Below are 21,162 nucleotides of genomic sequence, written 5' to 3'. Positions count from 1 at the left end.
ATGATAGTTCAGTACCCTGAATCTGACCAGACCTGTAACAGTTAGTCAGCTACGCCCCTTAATGCGACAGTATTTCATAGGGAAAAACATTAAGCCTAAGATTTCTCATCCCTAAGGCCCTGGGGGGCAGGCAGAGAAGGAATTCATGCACAGTCTTGTAACAACATTTCTTGAAGGATCTCCCATTTTTCTTGCAATTTGAAGTGCACAGATAGACATGTGTGCATGAATGTATGCATGCTGTTCTTCCTATGTCAGAGGTGACTTCACATCTCTCCCTGAGACTCCAACACAGTAGTTCAGCTAGGCCCCAACTTCCTATTACTGTGACCAAATCTTTGTTTCAGGCAATCTCCTCGCCATGTCTATGGCTGTCAGCACTATCACCTTGAAGGATGCAGATTACTTGTCTACTTTCAGGTTTTTACCAACATGACTACCACATGTATTTAGTAATACTTATGCCCTTTCAGTGTTTTGTTTAATGTATTACTCTTAGGCGTTTCTTACAAACTTCACACCATCAAATAGGGAAGATAAATGGTGTCATCCCCATTGTACAGCTGGGATATCTGCAGTACACACATACCAAGCAATCTTCCCTGGGTCATACACTGAGTCGGTGGGAAAGTCAGCAATAGAATCCATAAGTCCTGCATCCAAGTTCTCTAAGTGCCTTGACTAGTCCAGATTCCCTCCTTAACACCCTTGTCAAATTATTTATAGGAGATGTATTCATATAGTCAGTAAGACATCAAAATTTTCTAATTATATCTAGTCATGTCAAATGACAATTATGCCCTTCGTTCAGTTTGCCAGACAATGCTTTGCCAAAGAAGGTTTGCCAAAAATTTTTTGACCGAAGAAAGAGTAGGCATCTGCAGCATCTGCAAATGAGATCGTATAAAATGTCCCTGCAGCAAGTCTGCCCTGTCTCCACGGAAAGCTTCAAGGTAAGTGTATGGGGTCTGCAGGCTTGCAGGAAGAGCTTTATATGCCACAACGTTTCTTGTGCCTCTAGTGCTTGTTTCCAGGAGTGGACTCAACTTCTCAGCTCAAGTTTTAAATCTGCTTTCAAGACACCTGCACATTTTCACTCTGGAATTCTGTGCAGCAGCAAGTAGGGAATTGCCATTTGTGTTTTGCAGTACTGACCAGCTGCCAGGGTGCAAGCCACCAACCTGGTGTCACGAGAGGTAAGAATTTGATTTATTAATTCTTAGAGGGCAGAGAAAGATCTTTTTGGGTGGGATTTCTGTATGGCTGCATGAATGGTCACTGTTTCACCCTATATTCAAAACCAGGGTGATTACAGTAGGCAGGTGGTGGGGTACCCACAGCTGGTAAGGTTTTCAGGTGGCTGTGTTTGAATCTTCTGACAACTGATGTAAGACCAGAAAATTCCCATGGGAATATTCTTCACTTTACTTAAGTGACCAAACAGGGAGTGAGGCATGCTGGCTTCACATCATTGTTGTGGCAGGAACAGAACAGGACTAAGATGAACAAAGGAGGAAAAAGTGCAAAATTGTACATCCTACCTCAGAATGTATGAATTAATAAACTATCTGAGCATATAGAGATTCTAACCATCTTTGTAAAATGTCAAAGCTTTCTTAGGTACCCATATTCTTAATCCAGGTCCAAAAAAAAAGAGACTTTTTAAACATTGAACAGAGGGAATGAATTTCACTAATGTAGCTGGAGAATTTTCAAGTGCAGTTGGCTAACTTAGCTATTCACATGTTCAACAAAGCATTTAAAAAAGTACTCTTATTTTATTAAAGTTTTGAGAATTCACCTGTTCCTGGATTTTTTTTTAAGGAAGTATTTATTTGGGAGTTTCATACAGTCATGGCAATTTCAATTTCAGTGCTTGAATTTTGTATCGTCAAGTCAAGACTTTGGGGATGAGATTATTTAGATATTGTACTTAAGAATGACAAATGTATAAATAAATCAAATTATACCAGAGTATTAAAATTTCACAAGACCTACCCTGAAAGAGAAACCAAGCTACAGGATATAAAATCTTTTCCAATCTCACAGAATCGCCTTAAATAATCAGTGCCATATTACTTCTCCCCATTAGAGTCTTCTGCTGACGTGCTTTCAGTGAAGTGCAGATATGACTTCTCCAGATGCTGAGATGGCTGCCTTTGGGGAGGCAGCTCCCTACCTCCGAAAGTCAGAAAAGGAAAGAATTGAAGCTCAGAACAAGCCTTTTGATGCCAAGTCATCTGTCTTTGTGGCCCATCCCAAGGAATCTTTTGTGAAAGGGACAATCCAGAGCAAAGAATCAGGGAAGGTCACTGTCAAGACTGAAGCTGGAGAGGTGAGTGAAAAACAAGGCTGAAAGACACCATTTGATTCCCACTCTGGGCTGTAAGCTGACATACACAGCTCTTTCATTTCCTTGGCAGACTCTGACCGTGAAGGAAGATCAAATCTTCTCCATGAATCCTCCCAAATATGATAAAATCGAGGACATGGCCATGATGACCCACCTCCACGAACCCGCTGTGCTGTACAACCTCAAAGAGCGTTATGCAGCCTGGATGATCTATGTAAGTACCAGCAGCTGCCTTCCTTTGGGTAGCTGGAAGGCCTGCTGTGCCAGGCTGAGCAGAAGCCAACGTGCTGTCTCCCTTCCTCGTAGACCTACTCGGGTCTCTTCTGTGTCACTGTCAACCCCTACAAGTGGCTGCCGGTGTACAACCCGGAGGTGGTGTTGGCCTACCGAGGCAAAAAGCGCCAGGAGGCCCCTCCACACATCTTCTCCATCTCTGACAATGCCTATCAGTTCATGCTGACTGGTGAGTGACTCCAGCTGTCTTAGAGTGATTGTTCGATGAAATTCGCTGAAGGGAGAATTCTCTTCAACATGTGCCAGCAGTGTTCTCTTTCCACAAAGAAGGCTAAAGGTATCCTGGGCAAGGCATTACCAGCGGGTTGTGGGAAGTGATCTTTCCCCTCTGCTCAGCACTGGTGAGGCCACTCCTGAAGTACTGTGGGCAGTTCTGGGCTCCCCACTACAAGAAAGGCACAAACATACTGGAGAAAGTCCTTGAAGGGCCATGAATGTGATGAAGGGACTGGAGCACCTCTCATATAGGAAAAGGCTGAGGGAGCTGGGACTCTTCAGCCTAAAGAAGAGAAAGCTCAAGGGGGGAATCTACCCAATGTCTTTAAATACCTGAAGAGAGAATGCAAAATAGACAGAGTCAGCCTTTTTTTTCAATATTTCCTACTGACAGGACAGGAGGCAATGACACAGACGAGAGGTAACGGCACAAACTGAAACACATTAGGTTCTCTCTGAATGTTAAGAAACACTTCTCTGCTTCAGGTAACTGAACACTGGAAACAGTTTCATGGAGAGGTTGTGGAGTCTTCCTCCTTGGAGCTCTCTGGACATGATCCTGGGCAACCTGCTCTAGGTGGCCATGTTTGAACAGGCTGGCTGGTGATTAATCTTCCAACCTCAAGCATTCTGTGGTTGTGTGATATTCCATCTCAGAAATATGATTTTTTCAAAGCTTTCATGGTTCTGATCCATACTATTGAGAGTTCTACTATCTTCACAACATTGTTTCTCCTATTTGAAATGAAAGGCACCCCTGCACTCAGTGTGTGGTGCTTTTTTTGCCTTTGTTTGTTTGTTTGTTTATTTTTTAAGTCAAGCTTCCAGCACATAGTTGAAAATAGCAAAGGAAGTATTGAAAGGAAAACTGAATCAGAGGAAAACATTTTTCTATCCTACCCCACTTTTTTATTATTATTTACATGGATTAAAAGTAATCCCGATCAGATCTGAATTTCCTGTCAGTTAATCTTTGTACTTGACACAAGTGATGTTAAATTTTAATTCACTTAAACTTACCTGACTACATTCCATTCTTTACTGTTGTTCATTATGTTCTGTATCTCTGCCTCTTTCACAGACCGTGAGAATCAGTCAATCCTGATCACGTATGTATGCCCTCTGCTTGGGTCCCTGTGGGGTACCATGTGCCCAGAACCTGCTGCCTGACCTCATGCTCTCTGGTTCTCTGTTTTGACAGTGGAGAATCTGGTGCAGGGAAGACTGTGAACACAAAGCGTGTCATCCAGTACTTTGCAACAATTGCAGCTAGTGGGGAGAAGAAGAAGGAGGAGCAGTCTGGCAAAATGCAGGTAAATTGAATCAAAGTGGTGAATTGAATTAAAAAATGAATTAAAATCACTTGAATAAATGCTTTCCTCTGCTCCTCATTTTTGAAAAGTATAACTAGGAATTATTATTGTCCTGTAGGGAACACTTGAGGATCAAATCATCAGCGCCAACCCACTGCTGGAGGCATTTGGAAATGCCAAGACTGTGAGGAATGACAACTCCTCGCGCTTTGTAAGTTTTGCTTAACCAAATATTTTCTGAAAAATAATAAACAGGAGTTTATGGCGATCGTCCTTTCTTGTTGTTCAGCCATGGGGGTTTACAAGGGTGAGACTGAATTTCCTTATCACAACTTTAACACTTACCCTGAAGTTAATTATTCAAAGTTCGAAAAAAAAAGTGATTCTAAGAAGTACATATATATATAGTGTTTTGTATTGGGGTACATATTAAAATAACAGATCACAGGCTCTTTCTCCTGTACTGTGCAGTAATTTTAAACTATTTTTTTACATTCACTCATCTTTCTGTTCATTTTCTACAAGACAGACAAACAGGCAAAAGGAAGGAAGAAAAGGAGGAAGGGAGGAAGGAAGGGAGGGAGGGAGGAAAGAAGGAAGTTTCTACCTGAATAATATTTTTGTTTCATATGAAATTGAATTAATCCCAATTAAAAACACTTATTTGAAACCAAGACAGATTTAAGCAGCAGAACAAGTTAAATGGATATTTCCAGTATCTTTCAGATGGCTTCTATCTCTAGGCAGGATATAATTAGAAAACTTTGGAATAAGATATAAATGGCCTAATGAAATCCACTCATTCTTTTCTATGTTCAGCATACATTAAATATACATATGTGACCCTATTGGTTATTTTCGTGGGCAAAAATTTAAAAGAAGACCTTATCTTAATGGTGGAAATATACCTAATTCTTAAGAAAATGTCTCTTAAGAAAATCTGTGCTCAGTAGAATAAATGGCAAAACTCACTGTTTCAGATATATTTTTATGACATAAATTTTAAGATAATTTTTATTAATTTAAAGGGTAAATTCATCAGAATTCACTTTGGTGCCACAGGAAAACTAGCTTCTGCTGATATTGAAACATGTAAGACACCTTCCTGAAGTGTTCACAATCCATCCACCCCACTCATCTATTCATATCCATCTATCCTTTTCATCCCACTGTTTATCTGCCATTTGCTTTTTTCTTCACACCTTCTCCCTCCTTTATTTTTTGCTTTTTATTTTGTTTCTTCTTGTTTCTAACTATATTTTCCTTCCAGATCTGCTGGAGAAGTCCAGAGTCACCTTCCAGCTCAAAGCAGAAAGAAGCTACCACATATTTTATCAGATCATGTCCAACAAGAAGCCAGAGCTGATTGGTAGGAAGAATGACCAAAGACTTGGAGAAGGTTGCTGAACATCAGCTCACACTATTACACACTTGACTAAACTAAGCCTGTGCATCCCCTTTTCTTACTTTCAGACATGCTTCTAATTACCACTAATCCATATGACTATCACTTTGTGAGTCAAGGTGAGATCACTGTTGCCAGCATTAATGACCAGGAGGAGTTGATGGCTACAGACGTAAGTAATATGTAAAATGAGTAACCTGTAAAATAAGTAACATGTAAAATTACGTACATAAGTAAAATGTTGTATCTATGGTAATGTCTCCCTGACAAAGCTTTATTTCATTGTTTCGATTGTAGAGTGCCATTGACATCCTGGGCTTTACTGCTGATGAAAAGGTGGCCATTTACAAGCTGACAGGAGCTGTCATGCACTACGGCAACCTGAAGTTTAAGCAGAAACAAAGAGAAGAGCAGGCAGAGCCAGATGGCACAGAAGGTATTAGCAAAGTCTGTTGTTGACCTAGAAGCAATAGCAATAACTCTGTCTTTGAAAGATGGTAGAAGAGCAATTGAAACGTGTAAAAAAAACAAGTCTTTAGGTGGAGCTACTACCAAGTGGAGCTAGTATGAAACTGCCATCCAAAGCATACTCATTTTTCAATGGCTACCTGATCTTTGTTTGAAGTATAAAATATTAAATATTATAATTTAAAAAACATAAAATATTAAATTATGACTATTAATTCTCTCCTGGACTATCACAGTTTAGGATAGCACAACCCACTTGGTGTGCTTGCATTAGAGACCCACTGACAAGAAGATTTTTCATAAAATATATTTGCAGTTTCTTTTTTAAAGAAAACCGAGGCATTAAATTCACTGTGTATAAACCAGATATTAGTTAGATATTTTTCCCAGGAAAAATGGAACTCTCCTTTAATTTCTTTCTTCTCTTTTGAACATTCAAACCCATAAGTTATCACTGCATAGTGGAATTATTTGAGCATTGGTCTAAGTGAAACATAGGTAGATTAGGCTGGGGAAGAACTGACTTTCTGTTTCTCTGCTGATTACATAATCACTTGTATGTTGTATAATGCAGGTATGTTTAAAAAGACTGATCCCTGCCTTCTTCCAAAGAATGTTCGTAGATGGCCAGCTTCAGGACTGGATTTTGAGGTTTTGACCCTGAATGAATGAATATGTCTGCCTTTTTTTGATGACTATAACTAGCAGTCTCCAGAAAGTGGCAACTCTAATTCTTGCCTGTAATTTCAGAATGTATTCCCCTTCAAGTTTACATCTACTGTCAGAGAAATCTGCAGGGACCTTAAATGCATAAAGTATATTTTTGGTTTACACTCAGGCAGTCATCTCGATAACGCTTTGGTGGGGGTTTTTTTGTTTGTTTGTTTGGGTTGGTTTGTTTTTTTTTGATATAGATATCAATTAGCTGTGGATTGAACTGATAAACTGCACCTTTCAGGGTGAATTTTTAGTAAAGACTTTGTTTCTTGATACTTTGGGGAAGATTTTCAAAAAACACAAATACCGTTTAGGTGTTCTGCTCTGAATGGCCTTTGAAACAAGGATGAATTTTATTTTAATGACTGCCATACTTTCCCTGAGATACAGTAAGCAGAATCTGATATGGCAGTTGCTCCAGAAGGATTTTATCACTCAAAATGCTGCATGTCTTGTTCGACTCGATTTTTTTGTCTCCTTCTCCTGCTACTTAGTTGCTGACAAGGCTGCCTACCTGATGGGTCTGAACTCAGCTGACTTGCTCAAAGCCCTCTGTTACCCCCGAGTCAAGGTTGGGAATGAATATGTGACCAAGGGTCAAACTGTGCAGCAGGTAGCAAACAGTTGGTAACTGGGAACTTCTGGCTGGTGTCATTTACTATCTTGCTCTTGTGTCCTTTACTATCTTTCTCTCTCTCTTTTTTTTTTTTTTTTTTCCTGCTGCATTCTTCTTTGTTTTAGGTGAACAATTCAGTGGGTGCTCTGGCAAAGGCTGTCTATGAGAAGATGTTCTTATGGATGGTTGTTCGCATCAATCAACAACTAGATACAAAGCAACCCAGACAGTACTTCATTGGTGTCCTGGACATCGCTGGCTTCGAGATCTTTGATGTAAGGAATACATGTCTGAGGCCTGCTTTTGAGTGAGATTACCAAGCACTATTATTTGGAAGAATTAGCATACTAATTGTTTTGTATTTTTTTGGGGGGGGGAGGGGAGAGGAATCCTTTATTTTCTTTTGTAGAACAGAGCAAAATCCTCTGAAGCCTCATTAGTATAAGAACAGAACTATGTTGTCTGTATAGAAGTAGCAGTTACAATTCTATATGCACTAACATTTTAAGATTTATGTTAGAGTCTTGTTAAAGATTTTTTTTAAAATTCTGCATACATATATGTATATGTAAGTGTATATAGGGAGCTCCTTTATCTCCTTAGAACTAGGATCTCTTTTTAGAATTAGGATTTGGAACTCCAGTGACAAATATATAATAGGTTAAAGATGAGTAAATATTTTAAAAGACCAATAAATGACTGGATAAATGTTTGATCAGAGAGATTGAGTAATTAAAACTGAAGGCCAGGACATACAGTCATATTTTAGGCTGAACAAAGAAATGATGAAGCAATTTATGAATTTTAGGAGATTTACTAGGAATATTTGCTCTGGAAAATTTTCCATTCTCATTACATAGGTATTTCTTTGGAGACCTGCATATAGGTCCTGCTATGATACAGCCCTAATAATAGAATTCTGTTTTAACTGGAGAGATGTATAAAGGATTAAGAATGACTAAAAAATCTGGCATCTTGACAACTGGCGTTTTTTTCTTTTTACACTGGGAAGTTCAACAGCCTGGAGCAGCTGTGCATCAACTTCACCAATGAGAAACTGCAACAGTTCTTCAACCACCACATGTTCGTGCTGGAGCAGGAGGAGTACAAGAAGGAAGGAATTGAATGGGAATTCATTGATTTTGGGATGGACCTGGCTGCTTGCATTGAACTCATTGAAAAGGTAAATTTCTAATTCAAAATGTCTTGCATTTTCAAAAGCTCATCTTTAGAGATTAACTGTTTCTTAAAAAAAAACCAAAACTTTCTTTCATGTTTAATTCCATATATTCAATTTTAGTCACTGAAATATCTCTTGACCTCTACAGTTGGTTATTTTACCTTAGAGATATTACAAAGTCCACAAATAACTATGGAAAACATCCCTCACCTATCTCTGTATGAAAGATGTCTCTGCTTGCTCTATTGAAAGACATTATTTCAAAAATATAGAGCAAATCCTAATGTAAAATAATTATATTTTGTTAAGGTTCTTGAATGATTTTATCTGGACAATACATTTTTTCTTGGTGGTTCATAGTAAAGTAAATAAAGGTCAATACATTTTGTGTCTGTCCTTGTAGTACAAGAAAAAGAAAGGCATTTCTTGCAGTTCTGTGTAATTTAGGGAGCTGGTTAAAAGTATAAAAGTGAAGTAAATATACAATAGACATACCTGTGAAAGACATTTTTAAACACAGTCATTGTTTGTCTCCCTGATTTATTAATTTGACTTTTTACGTATAAAAATAAAAAATGAAAATCCTGAATCACTGTGCCAAAGAGTCAAGCAGGTGAACCACAGTTCATTTAAGTTCACTTTTTAGAAGCAAATTCTGTTCAGATCAAGGTGTTTCTATTGTTCCTCAGCTTCCTGTCTTTTACTATACTGTCTTTAAGACCAAGTGTTGGTCATATAGACATTCTCATTTCTGTATTGTAATATCTTCAAGCCCATGGGCATCTTTTCTATCCTGGAAGAGGAGTGCATGTTCCCCAAGGCAACTGACACCTCTTTCAAGAACAAGCTCTATGACCAGCATCTGGGCAAGTCCAGCAATTTCCAGAAGCCCAAGCCTGCCAAAGGCAAGGCCGAGGCCCACTTCTCCCTGGTGCATTATGCTGGCACAGTGGACTACAACATCTCTGGCTGGCTTGAGAAGAACAAGGACCCCCTGAACGAAACTGTCATTGGGTTGTACCAGAAATCATCAGTGAAGACACTGGCCTTACTCTTTGCCAACTATGGTGGAGCAGAAGCAGGTCAGTTTTCTAAAATTCTGATGTTTCCACGTTTATAATATGTGAAGATTAACCCCCAAAAGATAGTAATAAAAGATGCATTTGTTTTTGAAGAGGCTAGTGGTGGTGGTGCTAGTGGTGGCAAGAAAGGTGGCAAGAAGAAGGGATCATCTTTCCAGACTGTCTCAGCTCTTTTCCGGGTAAAGTATGAATTTCATTGCCACTAGAGTGACATGAACATAGTTTCATCTCTGAACTATCTGAACTTCCATTCTTCTCACAACTTGAGTTTTATGATGAAACAACAATATCTATAAAATGGGTAGAAATTATCCACTGCCTTTTCCTCTTTTTTTTCTGTTCACACTTATTAAATGTTTCAAGCACTTTTCAGTTTACCCCCTGAATTTCTTTCAAAATGCCACTTAAGTTCTTTGTGAAGAACTTTTTTTTAACACACATTGTGATGTAATAAAAATAATAATTAAGGCTTGTGTTAAAATTTTGATATAGTAGCTTTTCATTTCTTCCAGATTAAGGTGCAGAATTTTAAACTTTCTTTTAATAAGAATAACTACGTATGCAGAAGGATTGATTAAATCTAAATTCTGGATTTGAAACTTGCTTACTTGCCTACTCCTAAGATTCATTATATTAGACTCATGATGGCTAGATACAGAATGTGCAAAAGTAAAAAGTTTTAATCTAAACTTCTGCACATTATCCCACAGGAGAACCTAAACAAACTGATGACCAACCTACGGAGTACTCACCCTCATTTTGTTCGTTGCATCATCCCAAATGAAACTAAAACACCTGGTAAGATGGTCCAGCAGAAAGAGATTTTCCTCTGATACATCCATTCGGTACTGAAAACTGATTTGTGCAATAAATGCTTAGGTGCTATGGAACATGAACTGGTACTACACCAGCTGCGCTGTAATGGTGTGCTGGAAGGGATTAGGATTTGCAGAAAAGGATTCCCCAGCAGAGTCCTCTATGCAGACTTTAAACAGAGGTAAGAATACTTTACCTTTTAGCATGATTTTAAGTAATGTCAAAATTTGGGAAGATCAGCTTTATCTTCCTGTTTTGCTTTTCACAGGTACAAGGTGCTTAATGCCAGTGCTATCCCAGAGGGACAGTTCATTGATAGCAAAAAGGCTTCTGAGAAGCTTCTGGGGTCAATTGATGTGGATCACACCCAGTACAAATTTGGTCACACCAAGGTACAAACTCTTCCTGACTCAATCGCTATATGCCTGTGCTTTGTTCTACCTGGCAGTGATGTGTTGCAACATTCCCTTTCTCAAGGTGTTCTTCAAAGCTGGGCTGCTGGGGCTCCTGGAGGAGATGAGGGATGAGAAGCTGGCACAGCTCATCACTCGCACACAGGCCAGGTGCAGAGGCTTCCTGATGAGAGTGGAGTACCAGAGAATGGTGGAGAGGAGGTAGATATTGCTCATCTTCTGTTTGAATCACTGTCCTGTGGGGGGAAGCGTCACCATTCATCACACTGAAAATAATCAATGTATAATTTAATTATGCTTCAGGGAGTCCATCTTCTGCATCCAGTACAACGTTCGTGCATTCATGAATGTCAAGCACTGGCCCTGGATGAAGCTGTTCTTCAAGATCAAGCCCTTGCTGAAGAGTGCAGAATCTGAGAAGGAGATGGCCAACATGAAGGAAGAGTTTGAGAAAACCAAGGAAGAGCTTGCAAAGTCTGAGACAAAGAGAAAGGAGCTGGAGGAGAAAATGGTGAAGCTGGTGCAGGAGAAAAATGATCTGCAGCTCCAAGTGCAGGCTGTGAGCAACATTAATTAATTTATTTATACAGAGAAATTATTAAATTTGACCTAACCCTTCCTTCAGAGTACATAATACTCACACTGCACTCTAAACAACCTTAGTAAATATTGCAAGCTGAATAGCATATAACTGGAGGTAAAATTCAGGCCACATTATTTCCACATTCAGTGTTGCTGTTAAAAAGTGGAGGTCCAGCTTGACAATTAGTTTCAAATCTTATTCTTTATGCCTACAAGTACAAATCTCCATGTAAGTTCATGTCATAAAGCATCATTATTGTCTTTGCTATGTACCTGGTAGAGTAGGGGCAATCATTCTATTGACCAACTATTATGCCTTAATTCAATTATCCATATGAAGAGCTTGCTGCCATTTATTATGGCATATCTCCTGAGTTCCTGTAGCTACTGATCCGAGAAGACATAGATGACCAATACATCCCATGACACAACTGAAAGCATTATGTATTTGTCTCCAATGCCATCCGGTCTCAAAATCTTAAGCATCATTTAGACAACATCCTTGAGTTGAATGTCTATTCAGGGAAAGATGTATGATGTTTAGTGTACACTGACTGACAGCTGTGTATCAATCTCTTGGAGTTCAGATAACCAACTCTCATGCAATCAGTCATCTACTGATGTTAATCTCAAACACATTCTCAGTGTTTACAGAGAAGGCTGCTTAGTGCACATTAGAAAATTTACCAGAAAATTGCAAATAGTTTCTCAATGATGGATAAACAAAGTGAAAGTATTTACATTTCTCAGTACATCCACAGAAATTCAAAATTGACAGTCCTAATAATTGGAAACTAATGGTGACTGATATATTACAATCACTTTCAAATAGACAATGTAAATTAAACCTGATAACCTACTGCCATACATGAAATAAAGAAAGTAAAACACCATATCTGGTGTTCCAAAAGGTCTGAAAAAAATAAAGTAATTGAAAATTTCTAATTTATATTGTAAATGCACAATATCCATTTCCCAAAAAGTAATCCTAAGAGTCTTGCTAATCTATTCCTTGAATATTAAATAACATTTCTTCTGCATTAAAAGAAGAAATGTTCAAACACAATTGTATTTTCCCACCAGGAAGCTGATGCTTTAGCTGATGCTGAAGAAAGATGTGATCAGCTCATCAAAACTAAAATCCAGCTGGAAGCCAAAATTAAGGAGGTGACAGAAAGGGCCGAGGATGAGGAAGAAATTAATGCTGAGCTGACAGCCAAGAAGAGGAAACTGGAGGATGAATGTTCAGAGCTGAAGAAAGACATTGATGACTTGGAGTTAACATTGGCCAAGGTTGAAAAGGAAAAACATGCCACCGAAAACAAGGTATGAGGCAGAAGACGTCACTCACACTGTGCTATTATGGGAGTCTTGTACCTACTCATTTTAATTACACTTGCTCCCTTCTCATCAAAGGTGAAAAATCTCACAGAGGAAATGGCAGCTCTGGATGAGACCATAGCCAAGCTGACAAAAGAGAAGAAAGCCCTCCAAGAGGCCCACCAGCAGACACTGGACGACCTGCAGGCCGAAGAGGACAAAGTCAATACATTGACCAAAGCAAAAACCAAGCTGGAGCAGCAAGTGGATGATGTAAGCACATGTGCCTCCAGCAAGACAGGACAGGTATGGAGTTCGACCTGCCTGGCATTGATGGTGTTGTTGTGTTTAGCTGGAAGGGTCCCTGGAGCAAGAGAAGAAACTGCGCATGGACCTTGAAAGGGCTAAGAGGAAACTTGAGGGAGACCTGAAGCTGTCCCAAGATACCATAATGGATTTGGAAAATGATAAGCAGCAGCTGGATGAGAAACTGAAAAAGTAAGTGTGGTTGTGAGACACCTGAGTGTGGGTCAGGTGCATTTATTAGGTAGTTTTATTCAGGTGTTAACACTGTGATTCTGTATGCTTTGTGCAAAGGAAAGACTTTGAAATCAGCCAGATCCAGAGTAAAATTGAAGATGAGCAAGCCCTGGGCATGCAATTACAGAAGAAGATCAAGGAGCTGCAGGCAAGTCTCTGGTCCTTCCCTTCCGCCCTTCAGAAGGACATCAGTACAAGGAGGGCATGGGTGTGAAGGGTCTCGCATTTTCCCCAGGCCCGTATCGAGGAACTGGAGGAGGAAATTGAGGCAGAGCGAACCTCTCGGGCAAAAGCAGAGAAGCACCGTGCTGACCTCTCCAGGGAGCTGGAGGAGATCAGCGAGCGCCTGGAAGAAGCAGGAGGGGCTACAGCAGCTCAGGTTGAGATGAACAAGAAGCGTGAGGCAGAATTTCAGAAGATGCGCCGCGACCTCGAAGAGGCCACGCTGCAGCACGAAGCCACAGCTGCCGCCCTGCGGAAGAAGCACGCAGACAGCACAGCTGAGCTTGGGGAGCAGATCGACAACCTGCAACGAGTCAAGCAGAAGCTGGAGAAGGAGAAGAGTGAGCTGAAGATGGAGATAGATGACTTGGCCAGTAACATGGAGTCTGTCTCCAAAGCTAAGGTACAGAACACATTGTAGATATCTGGAAAATAAATATTGTGTAATTATATCTTATTCAAAATATGGCCAGGTTACAATATATGTCTCTGTTTAGGACTGTATTTGTAATCTCAGGGCACCAATGAGCATGATATAGCTTTCACTTTTGGCTACAATTTTCTGTTGGGAATCCTGTTGTTCAGAATGATGAGGAGTCACATATTTATCTTCTTTCATACCTCATCATCTCCATAGGCAAACCTAGAGAAAATGTGTCGTACTCTAGAAGACCAGCTGAGTGAGATAAAGACAAAGGAGGAGGAGCACCAGCGCATGATCAATGACCTCAGTGCTCAAAGAGCTCGTCTGCAGACAGAATCAGGTGAGAAAGCTTCATCTCTGTTGTGGAATGGGAGAGCATACTAAAAAGGTTTGGTTTTGGTCACAAGTGACAATTAAACTTTTCATTTCTATATGCTTCCCTAGGTGAATATTCACGCCAGGTGGAGGAGAAAGATTCTCAGATTTCTCAGCTGTCTCGAAGCAAGCAGGCATTCAATCAGCAGATTGAGGAACTCAAAAGGCACTTAGAGGAAGAGATAAAGGTGATGTCTTTTCTTCAAGTTGGCCTGTGAAAACATACTTAACTTCACACATTGAAGTTATGGGGAAAGGGACTACAATGGGAAAAGGGAGTAGTCTACAAGCAGCTGGCAGAAGTATTACAATTGCTAGCTCTTGTTCTCATGGGCAACTTCAATTTACCAGATATCTGCTGGACATACAACACGGCAGGGAGGAAACAGATCAGGAGGATTCTAGAGTGTGTAGAAGATAACTTCCTGACACAGCTGGTGAGCAAGCCAACTAGGGACAGGGCCCTACTGAACCTGCACTTGGGGCACAACAACACCATGCGATACTATAGGCTGAGGGAAGAGTGGCTGGAAAGCTGCCTGGCGGAAAGGGAGCTTGCAGTATTGGTTGATAGCCAGCTGAGTATGAGCCAGCAGTGTGTTCAGGTAGCCAAGAAGGCCAAGAGCATCTTGGCTTGTATCAGAAATACAGTGGCCAGCAGGACAAGGGAAGTGATTGACCCTCTGAACTTGGCTTTGATGAGTCCACACCTCGAATACTGTCTTCAGTTTTGGGCCCCTCACTGTAGGAAGGACACTGAGGTGCTGGAGCACGTGCAAAGAAGGGCAACGAAGCTGGTGAAGGATCTAGAGAACAAGTTTTATGAGGAGCAGCTGAGGGAACTGGGGTTGTTTAGCCTGGAGAAAAGGACGCTCAGGGGAGACCTGATCGCACTCCTATAGGAGCCTAAGGAAGCTATAGCAAGGTGGGGATGGGGCTCTTCTCCCAAGCACCAAGTGATAACACAAGAGCAAATGACATCAGGTTGTGTCAGGGGAGGTTTAAGTTGGATATTAGGAGAAATTTCTTCACTGAAAGGTTTGTGGGACACTGGAACAGGCTGCCCAGGGAAGCAGTTGAGCCACCATCCCTGGAGGTCTTCAAGAAGCGTGTAGATGTGGAGCTTAGTGACATGGTTCCATGGTGGACTCAGCAGTGCTAGGTTAAAGGTTGGAGTGGATGATCTTAGAGGTCTTTTCCAACCTAAATGATTCCATGTTTCTATGAATATGATTAACGGATTTTGTCCTCCAGCCTTCACTGCAAATATCTCGACCTTTCCAGTGGTTGCATTTGAAGTGTTAAATTCATTCATTCTAAGAGATTCTCCACGATATTACTATTCCTTTCTCCACTACTATTTTTCCCCCAGGCCAAGAACGCCTTGGCCCACGCCTTGCAGTCTGCTCGCCACGACTGTGACTTGCTCCGGGAACAATATGAGGAGGAGCAGGAAGCCAAGGGAGAGCTGCAGCGTGCCTTGTCCAAAGCCAACAGCGAAGTGGCCCAGTGGAGAACCAAATATGAGACGGATGCTATTCAGCGCACGGAGGAGCTGGAGGAGGCCAAGTATGTGGGCAAGTTGGGAAAGATTAAAAAAGAAAAGTCTAATGCGGCAAATATGAACAGACAAATGTGATTTTGTCATAAAATAAAAGGAGGCTGCGCTTTAGAGCAGTGCAATGGTCTGAGGTAAACTATACCGTGTGAAAGAAATATTAGACAGATGTAAAGCAGAATATTTCACTAGTCCAGAGTATGGTACAAACACCTTGAGGATTGTAGGCACAGAGGGCACAACTGTTGAAGCATGGGAAACAGAACTGGGAAGACAACGGATGATTTAGAGATTGCTTCCAATGTCTGTGCTGTGCATCCATATACAGTGAAGAGGGAAAATGTGCTCTTGTAAAAAGCCCATCAGCCATAGACCTTTTGCTCTGAAGCCATTAGCTGTGCTTATCCCTTCCCAGGAAGAAGCTGGCACAGCGCCTGCAGGATGCAGAGGAACACGTTGAAGCTGTCAACGCCAAATGTGCTTCCCTGGAAAAGACAAAGCAGAGGCTGCAGAACGAGGTGGAAGACCTGATGATTGACGTGGAGCGATCAAATGCTGCCTGTGCAGCTCTGGACAAGAAGCAGAAGAACTTTGACAAGGTATTCTGGCCTCTGACCCTGTGCTTCCTGGGCAGAGCATGCCCTCACAATTGCCACATCCATACTCACGCCTTGTTGCTCCTCAGATCCTGGCAGAGTGGAAGCAGAAGTACGAGGAAACACAGGCTGAGCTGGAAGCTTCCCAGAAGGAGTCTCGCTCTCTCAGTACGGAGCTGTTTAAGATGAAGAATGCCTATGAGGAGTCCCTGGACCACCTGGAAACGCTGAAGCGTGAGAACAAGAACTTGCAGCGTAAGTCCGTGGCTTTCTGCTGCTGGCCGGGCTTTCCCACAAGCCAGCCTGTCCTCCACTCCACAAAGGTTCTTGCCCACAAGTCTGCAAGGGTACCTGTCACGTTGGTGTGGCTGGTATGGTCTTTTCCTTCCTTTATGCCCTATGTCTGACCATGCCTTGTTTCACCCTTCCCTACAGAGGAGATTTCTGACCTCACGGAGCAGATTGCAGAGGGAGGAAAGGCGATCCACGAGCTGGAGAAAGTCAAGAAACAGATTGAGCAAGAGAAATCTGAAATCCAGGCTGCCTTGGAGGAAGCTGAGGTACATGCCCATAAACATTAATTTCCAGAGTGGAGTACTTTGGAACAGTGTGAATGATAAAAGCTTGGGACTTTCAAACAAATGTCATTTCTTTGTTTCTACTGGGTCTGGAGGTCTAGCCTCAGTATGTACATCATCCACAGTAAAGTAGTCCCTTTCCTTTTCTTTTATAAGACATAATTTGGAAGATAACTGTAGGAAGAAGCATTTTAAAAGGATTTTAAAATCCTGTTTCTTTGTTATTCAGGCCTCTCTAGAACACGAAGAGGGGAAAATCCTGCGCCTCCAACTGGAGCTCAACCAGGCCAAGTCTGAGATTGACAGGAAGATAGCAGAGAAAGATGAGGAAATCGACCAGCTGAAGAGAAATCACCTCAGAATTGTGGAGTCCATGCAAAGCACCCTGGATGCTGAGATCAGGAGCAGGAATGAAGCCCTGCGGCTGAAGAAGAAGATGGAGGGAGACCTGAATGAAATGGAGATCCAGCTGAGCCATGCCAACCGTGTGGCTGCAGAGGCACAAAAGAACCTGAGAAACACACAGGGAGTGCTCAAGGTATGGCAAAACCAAACATGCTCACCTCTTTCTGACATTGCTAAAAAAATATCTGGTACAGTATTAGTTCTACACCTATGTGAAAATAGGCAGGTAGACAGTGATGAACCTCCAAGAAGAAGTCTGAAGGAAATCAAAAGAGACTTCAGGGTCTTAGGAAAACTTGTTAAGGAGGTTAAAGATCGGGAGCACAGGTGGTATTTTCCTCTATCCCCCCAGAGGCAGGGAATAATGAGGCAAAGAACAGGAACAGCCAGCAAATCAATACCTGAGCTCCAAGCCTTTGGAAAAGGATCTTTGGTCAGGATTTAGCAGGGCTCATTGATAGGGCTTTAAACTAGATTTGAAGGGGTAAAGGGACAAAACCAGGCTTGACAGACAAGCCTGGGGGTGGTATGACAGTGGTTATGAGACATTGTGGTGGCAAGCTCCAGCACGCTGCTAGCCCAGCTGAGGTAAGGGATGGATAGTCAAGTCACAGCAAAGACACAAGGAGTTCTCAAAGTATGTAAAGTTAATTATGTGAATGTAGTTATCTTGTGTGACATTATTATGGAATCATAGAATGGGTTGGAAGGAACCTTAAAGGTCAACTAGTTCCAACCTCCCTGCCATAGTCAGGTATGCCACCCACTAGATCATGTCTCCCAGGGCCTCATCCAACCTCGTCTTGAACACCTCCAGGGATGGGGCATCCACAACCTCTATGGGCAACCTATTCCAATACCTCACCATTCTCGGAGTGAAGAATTTCTTTCTAACATCTAATCTAAATCTCCCCTCTTTTAGTTTAAAAACATTCCCTTTTGTTCTGTCGTTATCTGACTAAGCAAAAGTTCTGGCCATCTTTTTTATGTCTCCTTTAAGTATTGAAAAGCTTCTCTAAAGTCTCCCTAGAGCCTTCTCTTCTTTAGGTTGAACAGCCCCAACTCTCAACCTTACTTCATAGGAGATTATGTTGATATAATTGTTACATATCTAAATTATTATAGAATGGCAGTAATTGCCATTGTCCAACAGTGCTGTGCCACCTTATTTTTCTTTTCTCTCATACAGGATACCCAGATACACTTGGATGATGCTCTCAGGACACAGGAAGACCTGAAGGAGCAGGTGGCCATGGTGGAGCGCAGGGCAAACCTGTTACAGGCTGAGATTGAGGAGCTGCGGGCAGCCCTGGAGCAGACGGAGCGGTCAAGGAAAGTGGCTGAGCAGGAACTGATGGATGCAAGTGAGAGAGTTCAGCTCCTCCACACTCAGGTTAGATTCTTGGATGAAAATACCATAAATAGGCATTGATGGAAAATACTGTGTAAATAGTGCATAAAGAGATACATTATTGTCCTAAGCTGTTCTTTAGTGTTAAGTAGATATTCTGTAGGAAAAAGAATTGGAATTCTTTTTTGTCATAACAAGAGGTGCCTTGATCATCATTTTCACTGTCTCATTAAGACTGTCCCATTTCAAAATCTTATGATCCATCATTTGTTTTTCTTTCCTGATTTTTCATATGTGTAAGTTCTTAAATCGTAAACCCTTCTATTAAGGGATTGTATCTTAGCCTAAATCACAGTTATTACCCTTATACAAAGAATGGGATTATAGCTAAGCGAGTAGGATTGCCTTAGAATTCAGGAGTGCTTCACTCTGTTGTCTAGCTGTATATGACCTGATAACATTTGAAGGAAGGTGCTAATATTAGCTACAGAGACTGTAACTTAAAATTTAAATAGTATAGTTCTTAAACTAAGTGTTCTGTTTTGCAACGAACTGGAGAAAACATTTTCCTTCTTTGACAGAACACGAGTCTGATCAACACCAAGAAGAAGCTTGAAACAGACATCACCCAAATTCAGAGTGAGATGGAGGATGCCATCCAGGAAGCCCGCAATGCTGAAGAGAAGGCCAAGAAGGCCATCACAGATGTGAGATGGGGGCTCCTTTCCCTGATGATGGTGGGTGCATTCTCCCCCAAAATGTCTCCAGTCAAAAAATGCCTTTGATTATTTTGCCTTTCTAGGCATCCATGATGGCAGAAGAGCTGAAGAAGGAGCAGGACACCAGTGCTCACCTAGAGAGAATGAAGAAGAACCTGGACCAGACAGTGAAGGACCTGCAGCTTCGTCTGGATGAGGCTGAGCAGCTGGCCCTGAAGGGAGGCAAGAAGCAAATCCAGAAGCTGGAGGCCAGGGTGCGTGGGGCTGGTATTTGTGCACAAGTGAGCATGTCCCTAGGAGAGGTACTGGAGAAGCTCCAAAGATGGGTTTCTCATTGCAGGTGCGGGAGCTGGAAGGGGAGGTAGATGCTGAGCAGAAGCGCAGCGCTGAAGCTGTGAAGGGTGTGCGCAAGTACGAGAGAAGGGTGAAGGAGCTGACCTACCAGGTAAGGTAGAAGGCTCTTTATGCTGCCACAGCCTCCACACAGCACATCGCCCCCAATGGAAATTGTTAACTTCATGCGTTGGCAAAACCAACTCTCTCTCTTTCCTGCTTACCTACCACTCTAGTCTGAGGAAGACCGGAAGAACATTCTCAGGCTTCAGGATCTGGTGGACAAGCTGCAGATGAAGGTGAAATCCTACAAGAGGCAAGCTGAGGAAGCTGTAAGTACTGCTTGGAAAATGGGCAAGAGTTGCTTTCTGTGGGTGTCACACAAGTGCTGAGGACATTAATAATTTTGAAAATACCATTGGTCAGTGATTGAGGGTTTCAGGGTCTTTGTCATCTAGATAAACCACCCTGATACCTAAGCACAAATGAGCAAGTACACAGATGCAAAGATCAAGTGATGAAACAGTTCCTCAAGAGCAACAGTGTACTGGTGCAGTTTGTCACAGTGAGGTCCTGAATAAGGGAGGATGAGGAGGTCTTTGAGAGGGTTCTGGGTCAGCAATGGTAGATAGGAGACAGGAGGTCTGTGCTTTCTGCGGGCAATCACCACAGCCCCTCAAGGCCCAGGCGCATGAGGATTGAAGCCCCTGCCCCAGGCTCCTCACCACCAACTCCCTCTCCCCACACAGGAGGAGCTGTCCAATGTCAACCTCTCCAAGTTCCGCAAGATCCAGCATGAGCTGGAAGAAGCCGAGGAGCGGGCCGACATTGCAGAGTCGCAGGTCAACAAGCTCCGAGCAAAGAGCCGGGAGTTTCACGGCAAGAAGATAGAAGAGGAAGAATGAGGATATCACGTGGCAGCAAAGTGGCCTGAGGGATGCACAAAATGTGAACCCTCTGTCACAGGGATTGTCATTATATAAGGAAGCCTTTTATAAATAATCGTTGCAACCATCTCAGTGTCTAGAGAATAAACACTACACGTTCCTTTGCATACACAGCAGAAGCTGTGGTTTTGTTTGTTATAATTCAATACATAAGTTACATAAGTTTGGAACATTTTCAAATGAATCATTTTATTTCATTTTTATACTTGGACACCAATAGAGCTTTCTTAATTCCATCCGCAGTGTTTCTCCACTGTATTCTTTTATATTACTGAGTTGGGATTAACACTAATTCACTTTCCACACTGGCAACAGGAGAGGATTAGGACAGAGGCAGGA

General features: G+C 41.8%; 1 protein-coding gene across 1 annotated transcript; it reads left to right on the top strand.

The window, feature by feature from the left end:
• Window positions 1-936: 936 nt before the first annotated feature.
• On the top strand, window positions 937-20,936 carry LOC106047198 (myosin heavy chain, skeletal muscle, adult-like). The gene is made up of 40 exons (XM_066980178.1): window positions 937-953; window positions 1,149-1,196; window positions 2,093-2,335; window positions 2,424-2,567; window positions 2,660-2,816; window positions 3,945-3,972; window positions 4,065-4,176; window positions 4,295-4,387; window positions 5,205-5,268; window positions 5,447-5,545; window positions 5,650-5,753; window positions 5,879-6,017; window positions 7,261-7,379; window positions 7,508-7,657; window positions 8,395-8,565; window positions 9,335-9,644; window positions 9,738-9,823; window positions 10,355-10,442; window positions 10,524-10,641; window positions 10,729-10,852; window positions 10,938-11,074; window positions 11,177-11,432; window positions 12,539-12,781; window positions 12,872-13,048; window positions 13,128-13,273; window positions 13,373-13,463; window positions 13,551-13,940; window positions 14,175-14,301; window positions 14,406-14,524; window positions 15,709-15,905; window positions 16,310-16,493; window positions 16,580-16,745; window positions 16,926-17,050; window positions 17,298-17,606; window positions 18,663-18,866; window positions 19,406-19,531; window positions 19,627-19,797; window positions 19,884-19,988; window positions 20,113-20,208; window positions 20,626-20,936. The coding sequence occupies exons 3-40, from the start codon at window positions 2,129-2,131 to the stop codon at window positions 20,779-20,781; spliced, it is 5,838 nt and encodes a 1,945-aa protein (XP_066836279.1). The 5' UTR covers window positions 937-953; window positions 1,149-1,196; window positions 2,093-2,128; the 3' UTR covers window positions 20,782-20,936.
• The last annotated feature ends 226 nt before the right edge of the window (window positions 20,937-21,162 follow it).

The sequence above is a fragment of the Anser cygnoides genome, chromosome 19, assembly GCF_040182565.1.
Source record: "Anser cygnoides isolate HZ-2024a breed goose chromosome 19, Taihu_goose_T2T_genome, whole genome shotgun sequence".
NCBI classification, from domain to species: domain Eukaryota; kingdom Metazoa; phylum Chordata; class Aves; order Anseriformes; family Anatidae; genus Anser; species Anser cygnoides.
This window is presented reverse-complemented; position numbering and strand designations above follow the sequence as displayed.

Coding starts and splice junctions, on each gene's coding strand:
- LOC106047198 (XM_066980178.1), top strand. CDS start 2,129: ATGACTTCTCCAGATGCTGAGATGGCTGCCTTTGGGGAGGCAGCTCCC. Junction 2,336..2,423: donor TCAAGACTGAAGCTGGAGAG/GTGAGTGAAAAA, acceptor TTTCCTTGGCAG/ACTCTGACCGTGAAGGAAGA. Junction 10,642..10,728: donor TATGCAGACTTTAAACAGAG/GTAAGAATACTT, acceptor TGCTTTTCACAG/GTACAAGGTGCTTAATGCCA.